The 17,379-nt window shown below is 44.4% G+C and overlaps 1 protein-coding gene across 11 annotated transcripts in view; it reads left to right on the forward strand.

The window, feature by feature from the left end:
- The window catches only part of mycbp2 (MYC binding protein 2), a 62,168-nt gene extending 49,505 nt beyond the window's left edge, over positions 1-12,663 (forward strand). For 8 of the 11 annotated variants that reach the window (XM_068330265.1, XM_068330263.1, XM_068330266.1 and 5 more), the window contains 27 exons: positions 67-236; positions 329-573; positions 662-829; positions 1,282-1,439; positions 1,527-1,726; positions 1,960-2,109; positions 2,190-2,350; positions 2,646-2,802; positions 2,888-3,112; positions 3,224-3,289; positions 3,597-3,836; positions 3,962-4,051; positions 4,146-4,226; positions 4,308-4,574; positions 5,050-5,333; positions 5,468-5,564; positions 5,640-5,759; positions 5,862-5,963; positions 6,052-6,180; positions 6,309-6,441; positions 6,566-6,669; positions 8,795-8,983; positions 9,081-9,188; positions 9,372-9,581; positions 9,660-9,767; positions 11,018-11,183; positions 11,282-12,662. In XM_068330265.1, the coding sequence (XP_068186366.1) occupies positions 67-236; positions 329-573; positions 662-829; positions 1,282-1,439; positions 1,527-1,726; positions 1,960-2,109; positions 2,190-2,350; positions 2,646-2,802; positions 2,888-3,112; positions 3,224-3,289; positions 3,597-3,836; positions 3,962-4,051; positions 4,146-4,226; positions 4,308-4,574; positions 5,050-5,333; positions 5,468-5,564; positions 5,640-5,759; positions 5,862-5,963; positions 6,052-6,180; positions 6,309-6,441; positions 6,566-6,669; positions 8,795-8,983; positions 9,081-9,188; positions 9,372-9,581; positions 9,660-9,767; positions 11,018-11,183; positions 11,282-11,397 (4,244 nt within the window). In that variant the 3' untranslated portion in view covers positions 11,398-12,662. Of the gene's footprint in view, positions 1-66; positions 237-328; positions 574-661; positions 830-1,281; positions 1,440-1,526; positions 1,727-1,959; positions 2,110-2,189; positions 2,351-2,645; positions 2,803-2,887; positions 3,113-3,223; positions 3,290-3,596; positions 3,837-3,961; positions 4,052-4,145; positions 4,227-4,307; positions 4,575-5,049; positions 5,334-5,467; positions 5,565-5,639; positions 5,760-5,861; positions 5,964-6,051; positions 6,181-6,308; positions 6,442-6,565; positions 6,670-8,794; positions 8,984-9,080; positions 9,189-9,371; positions 9,582-9,659; positions 9,768-11,017; positions 11,184-11,281 lie in introns of all 11 variants that reach the window. The other 3 variants (XM_068330258.1, XM_068330261.1, XM_068330259.1) reach the window with 1 other exon arrangement.
- Positions 12,664-17,379: the final 4,716 nt, after the last annotated feature.

The raw sequence follows: 17,379 nt of genomic DNA on the forward strand, positions 1-17,379 counted from the left end.
TTTGAAGTGGAGAGAGCTTCCCAGAATGTACTTTTGCTCTTCAGCGCCTTGTTATTTCTTTGGAAGGTTGTGGTCGCTATGCTGGAGGTCAAGGCTACAACAGCATTGGTCATTTCTGTGGTGGTTGGGCTGGGAACTGTGGAGATGGAGGTATTGGAGGCAGCACCTGGTACCTGGTGTGTGATCGCTGTCGGGAAAAATACCTGCGAGAGAAACAGACAGCCGCCAGGGAGAAGGTGGTCCACGATTGCAGTTTAACTTGTGAAGCAGCTTTCTGCATGATGAATTCATTTAGTTGAATCCAACTCAATCTCATATTTTTTGTCAGGTGAAACAATCCAGGAAAAAACCTCTCCAGGTGAAGACTCCGAGAGCGCTGCCCACCATGGAGGCCCACCAGGTGATCCGTGCCAACGCCTTGTTCTTGCTCTCGCTCAGTAGCGCTGCTGAGCCCAGCATGCTATGCCACCACCCTCCCCGGCCTCTGCACTCCCAGCTTCCTAGCCTCAAAGAGGGGGTGTCAGATGAACTCCCCAACAAAATGGGCTGCCTCTATCTTCAGACACTAGCGAGGTAGCTAACATTTTCCCTTTCATAGATAACACATACGGTAATGTGCTTCTGTTGTGATTTTACCGTCTACTTCCTTTTTACCCCTCAGGCAACACACTGAAAACTTTGGTGGTTACCAGGATGATAACCTCTTCCAGGACGAGATGAGATATTTGCGCTCAACATCTGTCCCTGCGCCCTATATTTCAGTCACCCCCGATGCCTGCCCCAATGTATTTGAGGAACCAGAGAGCAACATGAAATCAATGCCCCCCAGGTACCCCTCTGTACCTCATCAACATGCAATCAAAGACAGCTTTTTTCTCAAACACCACATTCTGCATGATATACATGTGACAGATCAGGTTGCCATTATATTTTCAATAAATTATTTTTTAGTTTAAGCTATTAAGTTATTAAGTTAGTTTGTTTGTTCACTAATTTCCCTGCGGGGATGAAAATCAGTACATGTATATATATACAGCATATATACTGTGTGTGTGTGTGTGTATATATATATATATATATATATATATATATATATAAGTTGCTTTGCAACATGATGAATGCTCAGAACAAGCCAACAGATAAAGCTGAAGATGATAATACTCTCTATATGTATAATAAAGTATAACTAAACTATGGTATGACGTGCCATTGTTTTGCGGGTCAGTGTAATTCCAGATGTTCTGTGCCGTGTTTAAATTCTTTCTTTTTGTTGCCTTTCAGTCTTGAGACCAGCCCCATTACAGACAGCGATACTGCGAAGCGTACCGTGTTCCAGAGGTCTTACTCTGTCGTAGCATCTGAGTATGACAAGCAACACTCACCTTCTCCTGCCCGAGTCAAAGCCGTGCCCAGACGCAGGGTCCACAGCGGTGATGCAGGTAATTATACCTTCTGATCTGAAAAGTGAAAAGCAAAGGCAAGAGTCAAATTGCCTGTGAGGTTAATCTTGGCTGTCCTCCATTCAGAGGTGGGATCTTCGCTGCTACGACATCCATCTCCTGAGCTGTCCAGGCTGATTTCGGCTCATGGCTCCCTCAGTAAGGGGGAGAGGAACTTTCAATGGCCAGTCCTGGCCTTTGTGATCCAGCACCATGACCTGGAAGGCCTGGAGGTGGCCATGCGGCATGCACTAAGGAAGTCTGCTTGCAGGGTGTTTGCTATGGAGGTACATTTGTTCAGGCGGAAAAATATTCTGGAATGAGTGAATGTCAGAGCTCAGATTTGATTCAATTATCAATAGAAATGAGGGTTTAGGTCATATTGACTCAGATGTCTGTTTACCCAGGAGATTTTTTTAAGTAAACTAGCATTTTATAATTCATTAACTCACTTGTATTTTAGTATTACATGTGTAATTAAAAGACTGATTAAAATGATCTCTCTGTCATGTCTCTTCAGGCTTTCAACTGGCTGCTGTGTAATGTGATCCAGACCACCTCGCTGCACGACATCCTTTGGCATTTTGTAGCGTCTCTCACTCCTTCACCTTTTGAGCCTGAGGATGAGGAAGATGATGAGAACAAGGGAAACAAGGAAATTGTGGAACAGGTAATGAGTGGTTTCAACTAGAAGTCCTGCAACATTATTTGCATCTTCTATTTCTGACATTTCTGCTCTCATGTATTCAGGAGAGAGACCTTGGTGTTTGTGAACACCCGCTGTCAGACATTGTTATTGCTGGGGAGGCAGCTCATCCTCTGCCCCACACCTTCCACCGCCTCCTTCAGACCATCTCAGACCTCATGATGTCACTTCCGAGTGGCAGTTCACTCCAACAGATGGCACTTAGGTACTGTTTCTGAAACAATGACAAACACAAACTAATATTCTTTTGTGGACTAAATAAAATTTTTGAGGTCTTGTCCTCAATGTAGCTTCTTTCTAAATTTTAAGGTTTTGATTTTAAATTATAATGTTTTTTAAATGAAAATAAGAACAAAAAAAAATCTGTTCACTTTGGGAAACTTGGTGATATTTGCAAACAGTATTTTTCATCATATTCTGAATCATCCCTGCCTGTTTTACACTCTTAACAGGTCCAAATGTTTGTTTATGTCAAGCTAACTTTTATAACTTTCTTCTAGATGCTGGAGTCTCAAGTTCAAGCAGTCTGACCACCAGTTTCTCCACCAGAGCAACGTTTTTCATCACATCAACAACATCCTGTCAAAGTCAGATGATGGAGACAGTGAGGAGAGCTTCAACATTAGTGTGCAGTCAGGATACGAAGCAATAAGCCAGGCAAGACAACAATCCGTTATTTACTTCAGATCTGAGCTGATGATGTACATCAGCCTGATGCTGACATATCAGTGTGTGTTGGTAGGATCTGTGCCTGGTGACCTGTCTGAAGGATCTGACAAGTGTAGTAGACATCAAGACATCCAGTCGTCCTGCCATGATAGGCAGCCTGACGGATGGCTCCACCGAAACCTTCTGGGAGTCTGGAGATGAGGACAAGAACAAAACCAAGAGCATTACCATCAGCTGTGTGAAAGGCATGAATGCCTCCAACGTGTCTGTTCATGTGGACAACTCCAGAGACATCGGGGTAAATCAGACATTTAGATATTTGGGGGGAAATGCATTGTTTTGTGGTATAAATGATTACAAAGTGTTTATAAGCTTGTTGAAATGAATACATTTTTTCTTACATACACAGAACAAAGTCACATCAGTATCATTCCTGTGTGGAAAAGCAATAGAGGACCTCTGCAGAATCAAGCAGGTATACTTTGTTTATATATTGTATAAATCGATTACATATCAGCATTCAAACTTTCTGGAAAGAAAATTAACGCTTTTATTAAATATTAAGTCATTCATGTTTACAAAATGTATTGGCCTTCCTCACATTCAGGATTACATTAACTACAGATTATCAATTTATTTTTAAAATCAATAGAGTTGTTGATTTATCAACCGTTTCAACCATGAGATTGTTAACAGTGATCTATGTCATTTTGGAGGTGGGGGCATCCCAATTTAAAAGTGTGGCAGAATACTCAGAATACGTCCATGTCATTTGATCAAAGGTTGACCTTGACTCGCGTCACATGGGCTGGGTGACAAGTGAGCTTCCTGGAGGGGATCACCATGTGATCAAGATGGAGCTGAAAGGTCCAGAGAACACGTTGAGGGTGCGCCAGGTGAAGGTCCTTGGTTGGAAAGAGGGAGAAAGCATCAAGATTCTGGGACAGATTTCAGCCAGCATGGCTCAGCAGAAGAATTGTGAGGCTGAAACTCTCCGCGTGTTTCGCCTCATCACCTCACAGGTCTGTTTTCTTTGTGGGCATTTTAATATAACCTCAATGTTGAAACGTTAAACTTTTCAAACTTTACATTTTTTTGTTGCAAATTGCCTGAACCTAAATTTTCTGTCTTTATTTTGTTTAATCAGGTCTTTGGAAAACTTATCTGTGGAGATGCAGAACCAACTCCTGAACAAGAGGAGAAGAACCTGCTGTCGTCACCTGAGGGAGAAGACAAGGTCTGTGCTGTTGGGAAAAATTTCTAATTCAAACATTTTGATATTTTTTGGTTTGGGTTTGTGGTATTTGATGGTATTCGTATTTTTTAAAAAGGTACCATCTGATGCTGACCTGAAAGAGCACATGGTGGGAATCATTTTCAGCAGGAGCAAACTGACCAACCTTCAGAAACAGGTATTCCTTAAACCATTCAACAAAATATCATTTTAACCCTGTACCTGGTATACAAATACATAAATCTGCTTTTATTTCCAGGTGTGTGCGCACATCGTCCAGGCCATCCGTATGGAGGCCACCCGTGTGAGGGAGGAGTGGGAGCACGCCATCTCCAGCAAGGAGAACGCCAACTCTCAGCCCAGCGACGATGACGCCTCCTCAGACGCCTACTGCTTTGAGCTGCTGTCGATGGTCTTGGCTCTGAGCGGCTCCAACGTTGGCCGCCAGTACCTAGCTCAGCAGCTAACGCTCATGCAAGACCTATTTTCTCTGCTGCACACTGCTTCCCCGAGAGTGCAAAGACAGGTGGGCGAGGGAACACACTGATACACAGATGAAGTCTGTTCTTCATTGCAAATTGAAAACACCTGAAATTACTGTGAATTTTAACCTGTATAGACAGTTTATTAGTTTGGCTTACATCTGTAGAGCACTGCCGAGGTGCCCTTGAGCCAGGCACCGTACCCTTAATAAGTTGCTCATTGGGGCACCCCGCGATGCAGCTTCCCACCGCTCTACCTCTCATCATCATTTGTATACCGTACTTGTCTGTGTGTGTGTGCTTTCGGGCCTTTACCATGTATATAATTGTGTGTAATAATTACTAACTTGAGTCGAAAACTAATTTTCCCTAAGGGGGACTAATAAAGGGATCTTTAATCTTAATCTTTAATCTTTAAATTGTAATAAAGACTGACCCATTTTACTAACTTTTTTTGGTTGTAATTTCCTAGTAACATCCCTGCATACTGCCTTCCTTTCTCATCTCACCTGATCGCAGGTCACATCCTTGCTGAGACGCGTCCTTCCAGAGGTTACACCTGTGCGACTCGCCAGCATAATTGGGGTGAAGGCTTTGCCACCAGCAGACATAAGTGACATCATCCACTCCACAGAAAAGGGTGACTGGAACAAGCTCTGCATCCTCGACATGTTCCTGGGCTGCATTGCCAAAGCCCTCACTGTGCAGCTGAAAGCCAAAGGCACCACCATCTCTGGCACTGCTGGCATGGCTGCTGGCAAAGGGGTCACCACCGTCACTCTGCCAATGATCTTCAACTCCAGGTCAGTTTGATTCTGCTCAACTTCCAAAATTTGATGGAACAGAGATGCTTTTGTATGAGACTGAAAAAATATTTTGTGATAAATGATAGTATCCTGAGATTTCTGTGCTTGTTGCCCTTTTCTGTCTTGCTCAGCTACATCCGCAGAGGAGAGAGCCACTGGTGGATGAAAGGCTCGACTCCTCCTCAGATTGCAGAGATAATCATAAAGCTGGTTAAAGATATGGCTGCCGTAAGTTGCAGGTATTACAATGTGTCTCTCTGTCAATGGAATGATACCTCTAAGACTGCCATTTGCTCTTTATAGGGTCACCTTTCAGATGCGTGGTCCAGAGTCACCAAAAATGCTATAGCAGAAACCATCATAGCCCTGACCAAAATGGAGGAGGAACATCGGTCTCCTGTACGATGTATTGCCACCACAAGGGTATGGATGCTTAACGCCATTAATTTAAAGCAGGTCTTGAATCAGTATTCACACACACTGGGTAATAATCACTGGATTAATCTCTCCCGTTCTGTCCTCCAGTTATGGCTGGCCTTAGCTTCACTGTGTGTGCTGGACCAGGACCACGTCGACAGGCTTTCCTCTGGACGCTGGATGGGTAAAGATGGACAGCAGAAGCAGATGGTGAGACCCGTATGAAAGACTAAGAGCTCCACTCTGACAGCAACTGATTAGAAAAAAATTATAGACTGCTCTTCTCTTGGATCCACAGCCAATGTGTGACAATCATGATGATGGTGAGACAGCAGCCATCATTCTGTGTAACATGTGTGGAAACCTCTGCACCGACTGCGACCGCTTCCTCCACCTGCACCGACGCACACGCTCTCACCAGAGACAGGTAAGAGTCTCCCGATTATTAGCAGTTCTGCTGTTAACTGCTGATCGGTTGGATAAAGTAAAACGAATCATAAACAGAGTGGTATAGAATGAGATGCGTTTTAGTCTCATCACCATGGCTGCTTTTAGGTGTTCAAGGAGGAAGAGGAAGCTATTAAGGTGGATCTCCATGAAGGCTGTGGGAGAACCAAGCTCTTCTGGCTCATGGCGCTGGCAGATTCCAAAACTATGAAGGCTATGGTGGAGTTCAGGGAGCACACAGGTAGGAGAGAACAAAGACACTGCATATGTGTGTGTATCTACAAGGTATCATGGCTTCCCCATATACAGGTACCTGTTCTCTCACAAGCCCAATATAATATGACTGATGTACTGTACCCGTGCAGGTAAACCGACCTCCAGCAGCTCAGATGCCTGCAGGTTCTGTGGGACGAGGAACGGGACGGAGCTGTCGGCGGTGGGCAGTGTCTGCTCAGACCCAGACTGCCAGGTAGTTAACCTCAGCTATTCCTAATACAGTGCGCCCTCATTACTCACGATTAATGTGTTGTAGGAACCATACACGAATAACAAATTCCGCTATATAGCGACAAACTATGTGATTATTTACGGTAATTTAAACTTCTTGAACCCTTCCCACACTGATATTAAACCGCCTTCTATCTGTTACCTTTTCCCACACTCTTATCAACTGTTTAAAGCCAGAGATGGACAGGTTACTTGACCCCAGTAAGTAAGAGTACAAATACTGGTCAAAATTTACCCCGCTACAAATCGAAAACTATTCGCGTCCACACAACAGCGTTTTTAAAAAAATCTCCGTCCACATGTAAACGCACCAGTGCGTTTTTGAAGACGGCTATAAAAATGCCAAACCATGTGGTGGCAGTATTGAGTCAAGTTTTATCCAATAGGAATCCTAGTGTTTTGTTGTCACAACACATGGGCCCATCAATATGACATCACAGCGGTTTTCGTCGCAGGTAAGACGTCAGTGTTTTTAAAAAGTCCCGGGGATACGCCGTCCACATGACAATGCAGACCCAGCGTTTTAAAAAAAAATCCACCTTGGCCAGCGTTTTTAAAGTTGCGTTTTCGTTCCGGATATCTGCATTGTCGTGTGGACGGAAGGCGTAAACGCAACAAAAAAGTTGTGTTTTTAAAAAATCCATTATCGTGTGGAAGGGGCCTCAGAAATGCCTGAAGATTCACCTTTCCTGAGAATCATCAACTAATATTTTTTTGCATAACTACGGTTTCTGATAACTGCTTCATATCAAGGACAATTATATTATGTTCCACAATTCCTCTGCATTTCTTGGTTTTGCCGCACGAACATTTTTGTGTAGGCCGACAAGTTTTCTATGTGATTCAGGTCAGTGGATTGTGCTGGTCACTCCATTAGTTCGTTGCTGTTTGTCTGGAACCATGATTTTGCTCACCCGCTGGTGTGTTTGGGGTCGTTGTCTTGTTGAAACACACTTTTTAAGGGCTTCTCCTCTTCAGCATAGGGCAACATGACTACTTTCAGTATTCTAATGTACTCAAACTTATCCCTGGTATGTTATAAATACAACCAACACCATAGCATGAGAAATATCCCCATATTATGACTCTTGCACCACCGTCTTCACTGGGTTCTGAGGCTTGCATTCAGTGTTTGCAAGTCATCTGACAGACCATCTGTGTTCGTTAGACCCAAAAAGAACAGTCTGACTCTCATCAGTCCACAAAATAATTTTTAGCCAGTCAATGTATTCTTTGGCACTGCTTCAGCACATGTTTATTTTTTAACCATGGGACTTTCCAGGGGTTTCTTGCTGGTAGATTGGCTTCACATATAGGTATTTCCTAACGCAACACTTTCAGTTAATGATTCAGTTTCATAGAATCCGCATGACATTCCTGTTGGGTCTGTTGGATTTCTATACCTTTATTAAACCTTCTAGAAACTTAGTTTCAGTGTAGAAGATTAAAGTCTAACAAAATCAGTGATTTATCTCGCTAGTGATGTGGGACTGCTATTTAAGCACAACTGTATCTACTGTTTACGACTGTTTCTGTAATTTAAAAAATGACATGTACACAAATGTAATAGAATATAATTCTTTTATTGTCATCATACATAAATATACAATGAAATTGTAAAGGCAACTCTTTGGTGCAAAACACAGGTACAAAGAACAAGTATGATAACCTGTGTTAATTGTGTGAAAGCACATGCTTTTCACAGAATAAACAATCTAACAAGAATAAGAGTAAACATAATAAACATAATCTTTGTTAATTATGTTTCGGTAAATTTTGAAAATTTTGTTATGAATGAATTATCGATACATGTTACTGATGTAGAAAAAGAACCTGACTTTAAGTTTAAACCTCAGAACACAGATGGCAGATCTTAAGGTGCTACTCTCAAACTCAGGGATTTTGGTGTCTGTTCTGCTTAGAATTTCTATGAATCTTTGAGAGTGTGAATTAAAAAGTTCAAGAATGTCCCAGAAAGAGTCGTCTGTGGTGAGCCTCAATTAATAGAGGAGGCGGAAGAAGATTTTCTCAAACTGGGTGTTTTGCTGTTCATAGGCCTCACCAGTTCCCCTCATTTTGTCCCTCAGGAGTATTCTAAGCTAGCCTGCAGTAAAACACATCCCTGTGGACACCCCTGTGGAGGAGTCAAGAACGAGGACACCTGCCTTCCATGTCTGCATGGCTGTGACAAGAACACTGGCTGTCTCAAACAGGATGCTGATGACATGTGCATGATCTGCTTCACAGAGGCCCTCTCTGCTGCTCCTGCCGTACAGGTATCTCAGAAGAGGAGGGTCTGTCCATGAGGTGAAGGCGTCTCCGCTTGTCATTCTCATGTAATGCTTGACTATGTTTTCTTTTTCTTTTTTTTAGCTGGACTGCACTCATGTGTTCCACCTTCAGTGTACTCGTCGTGTCCTTGAGAACCGGTGGCTTGGTCCTCGAATCACCTTTGGGTTCATGTTGTGTCCCATTTGCAAGGTATGATGGGAGCCAGCACCATGAGGGGCTGTTCTGCTCTGTCAGCTGTGTCTTTCTTTTGTAAACTATGGCTGTGTTCTTCACTCTCATTTTAGGGATGTTACTCGCACTCATACGTTGATCATAACTCAAAAGAACCTTCATCACAACAATGGGTTGTTTGTTTTTCTTCTTTACGTTTAGAACAAAATCAATCACTCCGTGATCAAGGACTTGCTTGACCCGATTAAAGAGCTCTATGATGATGTGAGGAGGAAGGCTCTGATGAGGCTTGAGTACGAGGGGCTACATAAGAGTGAGGCAATAACTACACCAGGAGCTCGTTTCCACAATGATCCTGCAGGCTTCGCCATGAACAGATACGCTTATTATGTCTGCTACAAGTGCAAAAAGGTGCTGTATGAACTTCAGTGGTTTATCTTTTAAATGTGGTTTCAAGGTTTGTGAATTCATGACGAGCCTTATTTGCAGGCCTATTTTGGAGGAGAGGCTCGCTGCGATGCTGAGGCAGGACAGGGAGACGACTACGACCCCAGCGAGCTCATCTGTGGAGCATGCTCAGACGTGTCCAGGGCTCAGGTGGGTAAATGTGATGGACAATTTAAAGAAGTCTATCCTTGCTGCTCAGAGTTTCGTGACATCCTGTGTTTAGACTGAATACCAAATCGGACGTGGCCTGTCATTGTCTGAGTTGATTTAACACTGGAAATGTGCAAACAGCTGGCCTGACTGTGTGAGGGGAATACAATCCGCCCTTGTTATTCGCGGTTAATGCATTCCAGGAACCACACGCGAATAACAAATTCAACGATATATCGACAAACTATCTCTTATTATTTACGGTAATTTAAACGTTTATGAACCCTCCCCATACTGATATTAAACCACCTTCTATCTGTGTTACCTTTCCCCACACTCTTATCGACTGTTTAGGGGACTTTTGTGTCTCATGGAAGAAGTGCGTTGCGTTCAGAGAGTCACGGAACGTAGCGCACTTCAGGATGCCGTCAGCCAAAAGAATGCGCGTACGGTATCACCTAACTACTAAAAATCCGTGATGAGGTGAAGTCGAGAGTATTGATGTGCAAATGCGCAAGGGTGCACTGTATTGCATGTCAATGTTCAAAGTCAGCTGTGGCTTTGGGAGGATTCACGTGCTAAATTTTTTGTTTCTGTTTCTTGAATGGGTTTTCCTGAGCAGTGGTCCCCAACCTTTTTTGCGTCATGTCAGACTATATTTTCACGGACTGGACTTTAAGATGTGGCAGATAAATACAACAAAATAAAAGCATAAACTGTTGTTTTCAGCTCCTCACTGGCTCTTTTATGCTTATGTTTATTTTGCTATCTTGGGAGTTTCAATTTATTGGTAATATATTTTGTGTTACTGACCGGAGCAGCCCCTGTAAGATGGTAGTCATGTGACTGAGGCAAGCATCTTGACAAGCCTCAAGAGTCACTCGTGGACAGATGTGGAGGAGAGAATCCGCTCATTTTCCAAAACAAAAGATCATTTAGAATCAGTAAATAAAACAGAAATAATGTAAGTTCTGTGTTCTTTCTGTGCGTCCTGGTACTGATTGACCCACGGACTGGTGCCTGTCCATGACTTGGGGGTTGGGGACTGCTGTTCTTGAGTGAATCTTGTCACTGTGAGGTTTTCATGAAAGCAGTCAAGACCCTGTGTCTGAGCGAGGAGACTCCTGTCAATACTTTATAAGATCTTTCCAGAAATACATTTAACTACTTCTTAACGGTGAAGGCTGTGTGCCCTCTGTACAGAGTTACTGTACACTCACCCCTAATGCTTCTTGTTTACTTGTCATCAGATGTGTTCCAAGCATGGCACTGACTTCCTGGAGTACAAATGTCGGTACTGCTGCTCAGTGGCCGTTTTCTTCTGCTTTGGCACCACACACTTCTGCAACGCCTGCCATGATGACTTCCAGAGGATGACCAGTGTCCCCAAAGAAGAACTCCCCCACTGTCCCGCAGGTTTGAACTACAGTATTCTAATCACTACATTTTTCTGGATAATCATTTAATTTGAATACCAATATTAATGACAATTGTTTTTTTCCTTTTCATCACAGGGCCAAAAGGCAAGCAGCTGGAGGGTACGGAATGCCCTTTACATGTGGTTCACCCTCCAACAGGAGAGGAGTTTGCCCTGGGCTGTGGGGTGTGCAGAAATGCCCACACCTTCTAAATCAGACTTAAACCGAAGACCAGTTTGTCTACTGTGATTTCTGACTGCTGCTGAAGCCCAGCCGTAAACTTCAGCTCTTGCATGGTCAAGTCTGGAAGAAGCTGAACCAAGTATCTGCTCTTTGCAGAATGAGAGCGAGTCCTCAGGTCTGCTCCTCTACAGATGTCAGAAGCCAGGCTCTGCTATGGACGCGAACTGTGGCTCCGTTGGATTCAGAGTGATCCAAATGAAAAAAAAGAACAATAGAACTTTGAAAAAGAAGAAAAAAAAACTTGTGACGTGTTTGCATGCGGCCGTTGTATTCCCTCGGCTTCTACAGACGTTGCACACCTTCTTATCATTGAAGTGTAACAGATTAAACATTGATTATGAAATTAATTTGCATAAAGGCAACTGTGGATCAGCGTGGTTAAAAAAAAGGAACAGGCCGTATTTCCAGCTTCCTCACTATGAATTTAAAATATTGTTGTATGTAAACTTTTTTCGTAATCTTGTACAGTATTCTCACTGTCAAGTGCATCATTGGTTGACGAAAAAAAATGAGCTGGTGGATAAGACTGTTAAGAATATTATGTTTGGGAGGAAAATAGTGTACGATTTATCTAAACTTGTATATAATGATACTATTCAAAATAGCTGTATTCCGAAGTTGCTACTCTTCACTTCAGTTTTGTTTGATATTCTGGGTTATGTTTTGAGCCAGAACTTTTAATGAAGTGCAATACTGGGTGTGCCTCCTATTTGCAGCTGTTTAACCTATGGAATGTATGTCAATAAAGCCACTGTACATTTTTATACAGTAGACAGTTGAAACCCCCCCTCTTCTAAATATCAGATCTCCTGTCATCTGGAAATTAGGGAAGGAGGAGTCTGGCTCCTGCGGTGAATGAAGGTGGATGTAAATCCTATTTGCAGCTCTGTTAATAAGTTCCAAAACCTATAGGAATATAAAAACATGCATTGAGACTGATGACAGCTGAAAGGTAGTAGAGGCTAGTCTTCACACCAAATAAAACTGTGCACCTGTAATGTTTGTCCCTACTAGGAGGCAGGGGGATTGGGGTCAGGGAAGTGTGAATAGAAAGCAGCTGCTCTCATTATAAAAAAAGCTTAATACTTGTGAATCTGCTCTGTAATATCTGTGGTGGATGGAGTTGAAGGGTAATAAACCATGTTCTCCGTTTCGCAAAGTAGACATGTCATTTTGTTTGCTGGATTTTGACTTACTGGCTGTTTAAGTTGGAGAAATGGCTGTTCCAATTCTAACCAATTCATATATACTTAATTTAAATAAATTCAAAGCGAAAAATCTATCTTAGCAGACGTAAAAAATTCTATGACTTAGTCATGTATAGAAAAAAGTTCTATGACTTACTCAGCCATGTACAGTATTTCCTTGTGCCAAAAGGCTAAATTATCAGTTTTCACCAACAGTCAGGGTGTATTGGGTGTTTGGCATTCTGCAGAGCAGCTTAGCAAAAAAATCTCAGTCAAAATGTCTGCCTTTGTTCATTTGTACATAAACTGAATTAACTGTCTCTTATCCCAAAGGGTACCATATAAAACAATGACAATACATTGTTGTCATTGCACTTAATATAGGAGGAGACAACTCATCAGGCTCCCACAAGAACTGCCACCTTATCGTGGTGTAGTTTGAGTGCCCGAATGATCCCAGGAGCTATGTTATCTGGGGCTTTATGCTCCTGCTAGGGTCTCCCTTGGCAAACAGGTCCTGGGTGACGGACCAGACTAAGAGTAGTAACAAACCCCCAATGTCAAGAATGTGTCAAGGACTGTGACGTCACCTGGTATAGCACAACCGGGGCACTATCCTGGAGTCAGACCCGAGGTTGGGGCTCATATGCGAGCGCCTGGTGGCCGGGCCTCCGTCCGCAGGGCTTGGCCAGGCTCAGCCTGAAAGGAAAACGTGGGCCCAACCTCTGGTGGACTCACTACCCGCCGAGGAAACTGTAGGGGACTGGTGCAGTGTGGATTGGGTGTGAGTTGTCAGCATGGGGCTCGACGATCCAATTTACAGACAAAGTCTAGCTCTAGGGACATGGAATGTCACCTCACCGGGGGAAAGGAGCCAGAGCTTGTGAGGGAGGTTGAGAGGTACCCAATAGATATAGTCGGGCTCACGTCCACCCACAGCTTGGGCTCTGGAACCCAAATCCTCGAGAGGTGCTGGACTCTCTACTTTTCTGGTGTTGCCCAAGGTGAGAGGTGGCAGGCTGGGGTGGGCTGGCTTTTAGCCTCATAGCTCAGCCATCATATGAGTTCACCTCGGTGAACGATAGGGTCGCGTCCCTGTGCCTTCGGGTTGGGGACAGGTGTCTTACTGTTGTTTCAGCCTATGGGTCAAACAACACTGCAGAATACCCTAACTTCTAGGAGTCCCTGGTAGGGGTACTGAATAGTGCTCCAACTGTGGACTCCATTCCACAGTTCTCCTTGGGGACTTCAACGCTCTCGTGGGCAATGACAGTGAGACCTGGAAAGTGGTGACTGGGATGAACAGCCTTCTGTATCTGAACACGAGTAGTGTTCTGTTATTGAACTTCTGTGCTAGTCAGTTTGTCCATAACAAACACTTTATTCAACCAGAGGGATGGCCATAAGTACACATGGCACCAGGACACCTTAGACCGGAGGTCAATGATCGACTTCATCTTCGTATCATCAGACCACCGATCGCGTGTGTTGGACACTCGGGTGAAGAGAGGGGCAGTGCTGTCAACCGATCACCACTTGGTGGTGAGCTGGAGGGGAAAGCGCTGCACAGCTAACACTGTTCACAGTAGAGGCAGAGAGCTGCTGACCCCAACTGAGGATATTGTCGGGCGGTTGAAAGAATACTTTGAGGATATCCTCAATCCGGCTACCATGGCTTATACAGTGGAAGCAGAGGCTGAGGTCTCAGAGGTGGACTCGTTCATCAACCAAGCCGAAGTCACTGAGGTGGTTGCCAAATTCCTTGGTGGCAAAGCACCGGGGAGGATGAGATCCCTGGATCTGCAGGGACTGTCTTTGTTAACACATCTCTGTAACATTGAATGGCAGTCGGCATGACAATTCTGGTTGGACTTTGATGAAGTGATGCAGAGCATGCCAGGAAGTGAGAGAGTTGTCATTGGTGCAGACTTCAATGGACATGTTGGTGCAGGTAACAGAGGTGATGAGGAAATGATAGGCAGGTTTGGTATCCAGGAGAGGAACGCACAAGGACAGATGGTAATTGACTTTGCAAAAAGGATGGAAATGGCTGTAGTGAATACTTTCTTCCAGAAGAGGCAGAAACATAGGGTGACCTATAAGAGTGGTGGTAGGAACACATAGGTAGACTTCATCTTGTGTAGACGGTGTAACCCAAAGGAGATCAGTGACTGCAAGGTAGTGGTAGGTGAGAGTGTAGCCAAACAGCATAGGATGGTGGTGTGTAGGATGACTCTGGTGGTGAGGAAGATGAAGAGGGCAAAGGCAGAGCAGAAGACGAAATGGTGGAAGCTAAAAAAGGGAGAGTGTTGCATGACTTTTAGGAAGGAGTTAAGACAGGCTCTGGGTGGTCAGGAGGTGCTTCCAGATGACTGGACAACTGCAGCTAATGTGATCAGGGAGACAGGTAGGAGAGTACTTGGTGTGTCATCTGGAAGGAAAGTAGATAAGGAAACTTGGTGGTGGAATGAGGAGGTACAGGAGTGTATACAGAGAAAGAGGTTAGCTAAGAGGAAGCGGGACACTGAGAGGACTGAGGAGAGTAGACAGGAGTACAGGGTGATGCAGCATAAGGTGAAGGTAGAGGTAGCAAAGGCCAAACAAGGGGCTTATGATGACTTGTATGCTAGGTTGGACAGTAAGGAGGGAGAGACTGATCTATACCGGTTGGCAAGACAGAGAGATAGAGATGGGAAGGACGTGCAGCAGGTTAGGGTGATTAAGGATAGGGTCGGAAGTCTATTGACAGGTGCCAGTAGTGTGATGGGAAGATGGAAAGAGTACTTTGAAGAGTTGATGAAAATGGAAAATGAGAGAGAACAAAGACTAGAAGAGGTGATTGCTGTGGACCAGGATGCAGCAAAGATTAGTCAGGATGAAGTGAGGAGGGCACTGAAGAGGATGAAGAGTGGAAAGGCAGTCGGTCCTGATTATATACCTGTAGAGGTTTGGAAATGTCTAGGAGAGGTGGCAGTAGAGTTTCTGACTGGGTTGTTCAACAGGATCTTAGATAGTGAGAAGATGCCTGAGGAATGGAGGAGAAGCGTGCTGGTGCCCATTTTTAAGAACAAGGGAGACGTGCAGAGTTGTGGCAACTACAGAGGAATAAAGCTGATGAGCCATACAATGAAGTTATGGGAAAGAGTAGTGGAAGCTAGACTAAGGGCAGAAGTGAACATTTATGAGCAGCAGTATGGTTTCATGCCAAAAAAGAGTACTACAGATGCAGTATTTGCTTTGAGGATGTTGATAGAGAAGTACAGAGAAGGCCAAACGGAGCTGCATTGTGTTTTTGTAGATCTGGAGAAAGCTTATGACAGGGTGCCCAGAGAGGAATTGTGGTATTGTATGAAGAAGTCTGGAGTGGCAGAGAAGTATGTTAGAGCGGTGCAGGACATGTAGTGTATGAGGACTGTAAGACAGTGGTGAGGTGTGCTGTAGGTGTGACAGAGGAGTTCAAGGTGGAGGTGGGACTGCATCAGGCATCAGCTCTGAGCCCCTTCTTGTTCGCTATGGTGATGGACAGGCTGACAGACGAGGTTAGACAGGAATCTCCATGGACTATGATGTTTGTAGATGACATTGTGATCTGCAGTGAGAGCAGGGAAGAGGTGGAGGAGAAGCTAGAGAGGTGGAGGTTTGTCCTGGAAAGGAGAGGAATGAAGGTTAGCCGCAGTAAGAAAGAGTACATGTGTGTGAATGAGAGGGACCCAAGTGGAAGAGTGAGGTTACAGGGAGAAGAGATTAAGAAGGTGGAGGATTTTAAGTACTTAGGGTCAACAGTCCAGAGCAAACAACAGTCCAGTCTGGAAAAGAGGTGAAGAAGCGTGTACAGGCAGGATGGAACGGGTGGAGAAAAGTGTCAGGTGTGATGTGTGATAGAAGAGTTTCAGGTAAAATGAAAGGAAAGGTGTGCACAACTGTGGTGAGACCAGCGATGTTGTTTGGTCTAGAGACAGTGTCACTGAGGAAAAGACAGGAGGCAGAGCTGGAGGTAGCAGAGATGAAGATGATGAGGTTCTCTCTGGGAGTGACCAGGAAGGATAGGATCAGGAATGAGTTCATCAGAGGGACAGCACATGTTAGAGGTTTTGGAGATAAAGTCAGAGAGGCCAGACTGAGATGGTTTGGACATGTCCAGAGGAGAGATAGTGAATATATTGGTAGAAGGATGCTGAGTTTTGAACTGCCAGGCAGGAGGCCTAGAGGAAGACCAAAGAGGAGGTTTATGGATGAAATGAGGGAGGACATGAAGGTAGTTGGTGTGAGAGAAGAGGATGCCAAGGACAGGGCTAGATGGAGGCAATTTATTCACTGTGGCGACCCCTAAAGGGAAAAGCTGAATGGAAAAGAGGAAGAAGAAGAAGTTGGACTTCGGCAGGGCTGCACTCACCGGTTCTGGTCATAATTTTTATGGACAGAATTTCTAGGCGCAGCCAGGATCCAGAGGGAGTCCGGTTTGGGGACCAAAGGATTTCATCTCTGCTCTTTGCGGACCATGTTGTTCTTGTTGGCCTCATCAAACCTGGACCTTTGACGTGAACTGGGACCGTTTGCAGCTGAGTGTGACGCGACTGGGATGAAGATCAGCACCTCTAAATCCGAGGCCATGGTTCTCGACCGGAAAACGGTGGTGTGCCCTCTTCAGTTCGGTGGAGAGTCTTTGCCCCATGTGGAGGGGTATCTTGGGGTCTTGTTCACGAGTGAGGGAAGGATGGAACGTGAGATTGACAGACGGATTGGTGCAGCTTCCGAAGTGATGTG

Source organism: Antennarius striatus, chromosome 12, assembly GCF_040054535.1.
Source record: "Antennarius striatus isolate MH-2024 chromosome 12, ASM4005453v1, whole genome shotgun sequence".
Lineage (NCBI taxonomy): Eukaryota > Metazoa > Chordata > Actinopteri > Lophiiformes > Antennariidae > Antennarius > Antennarius striatus.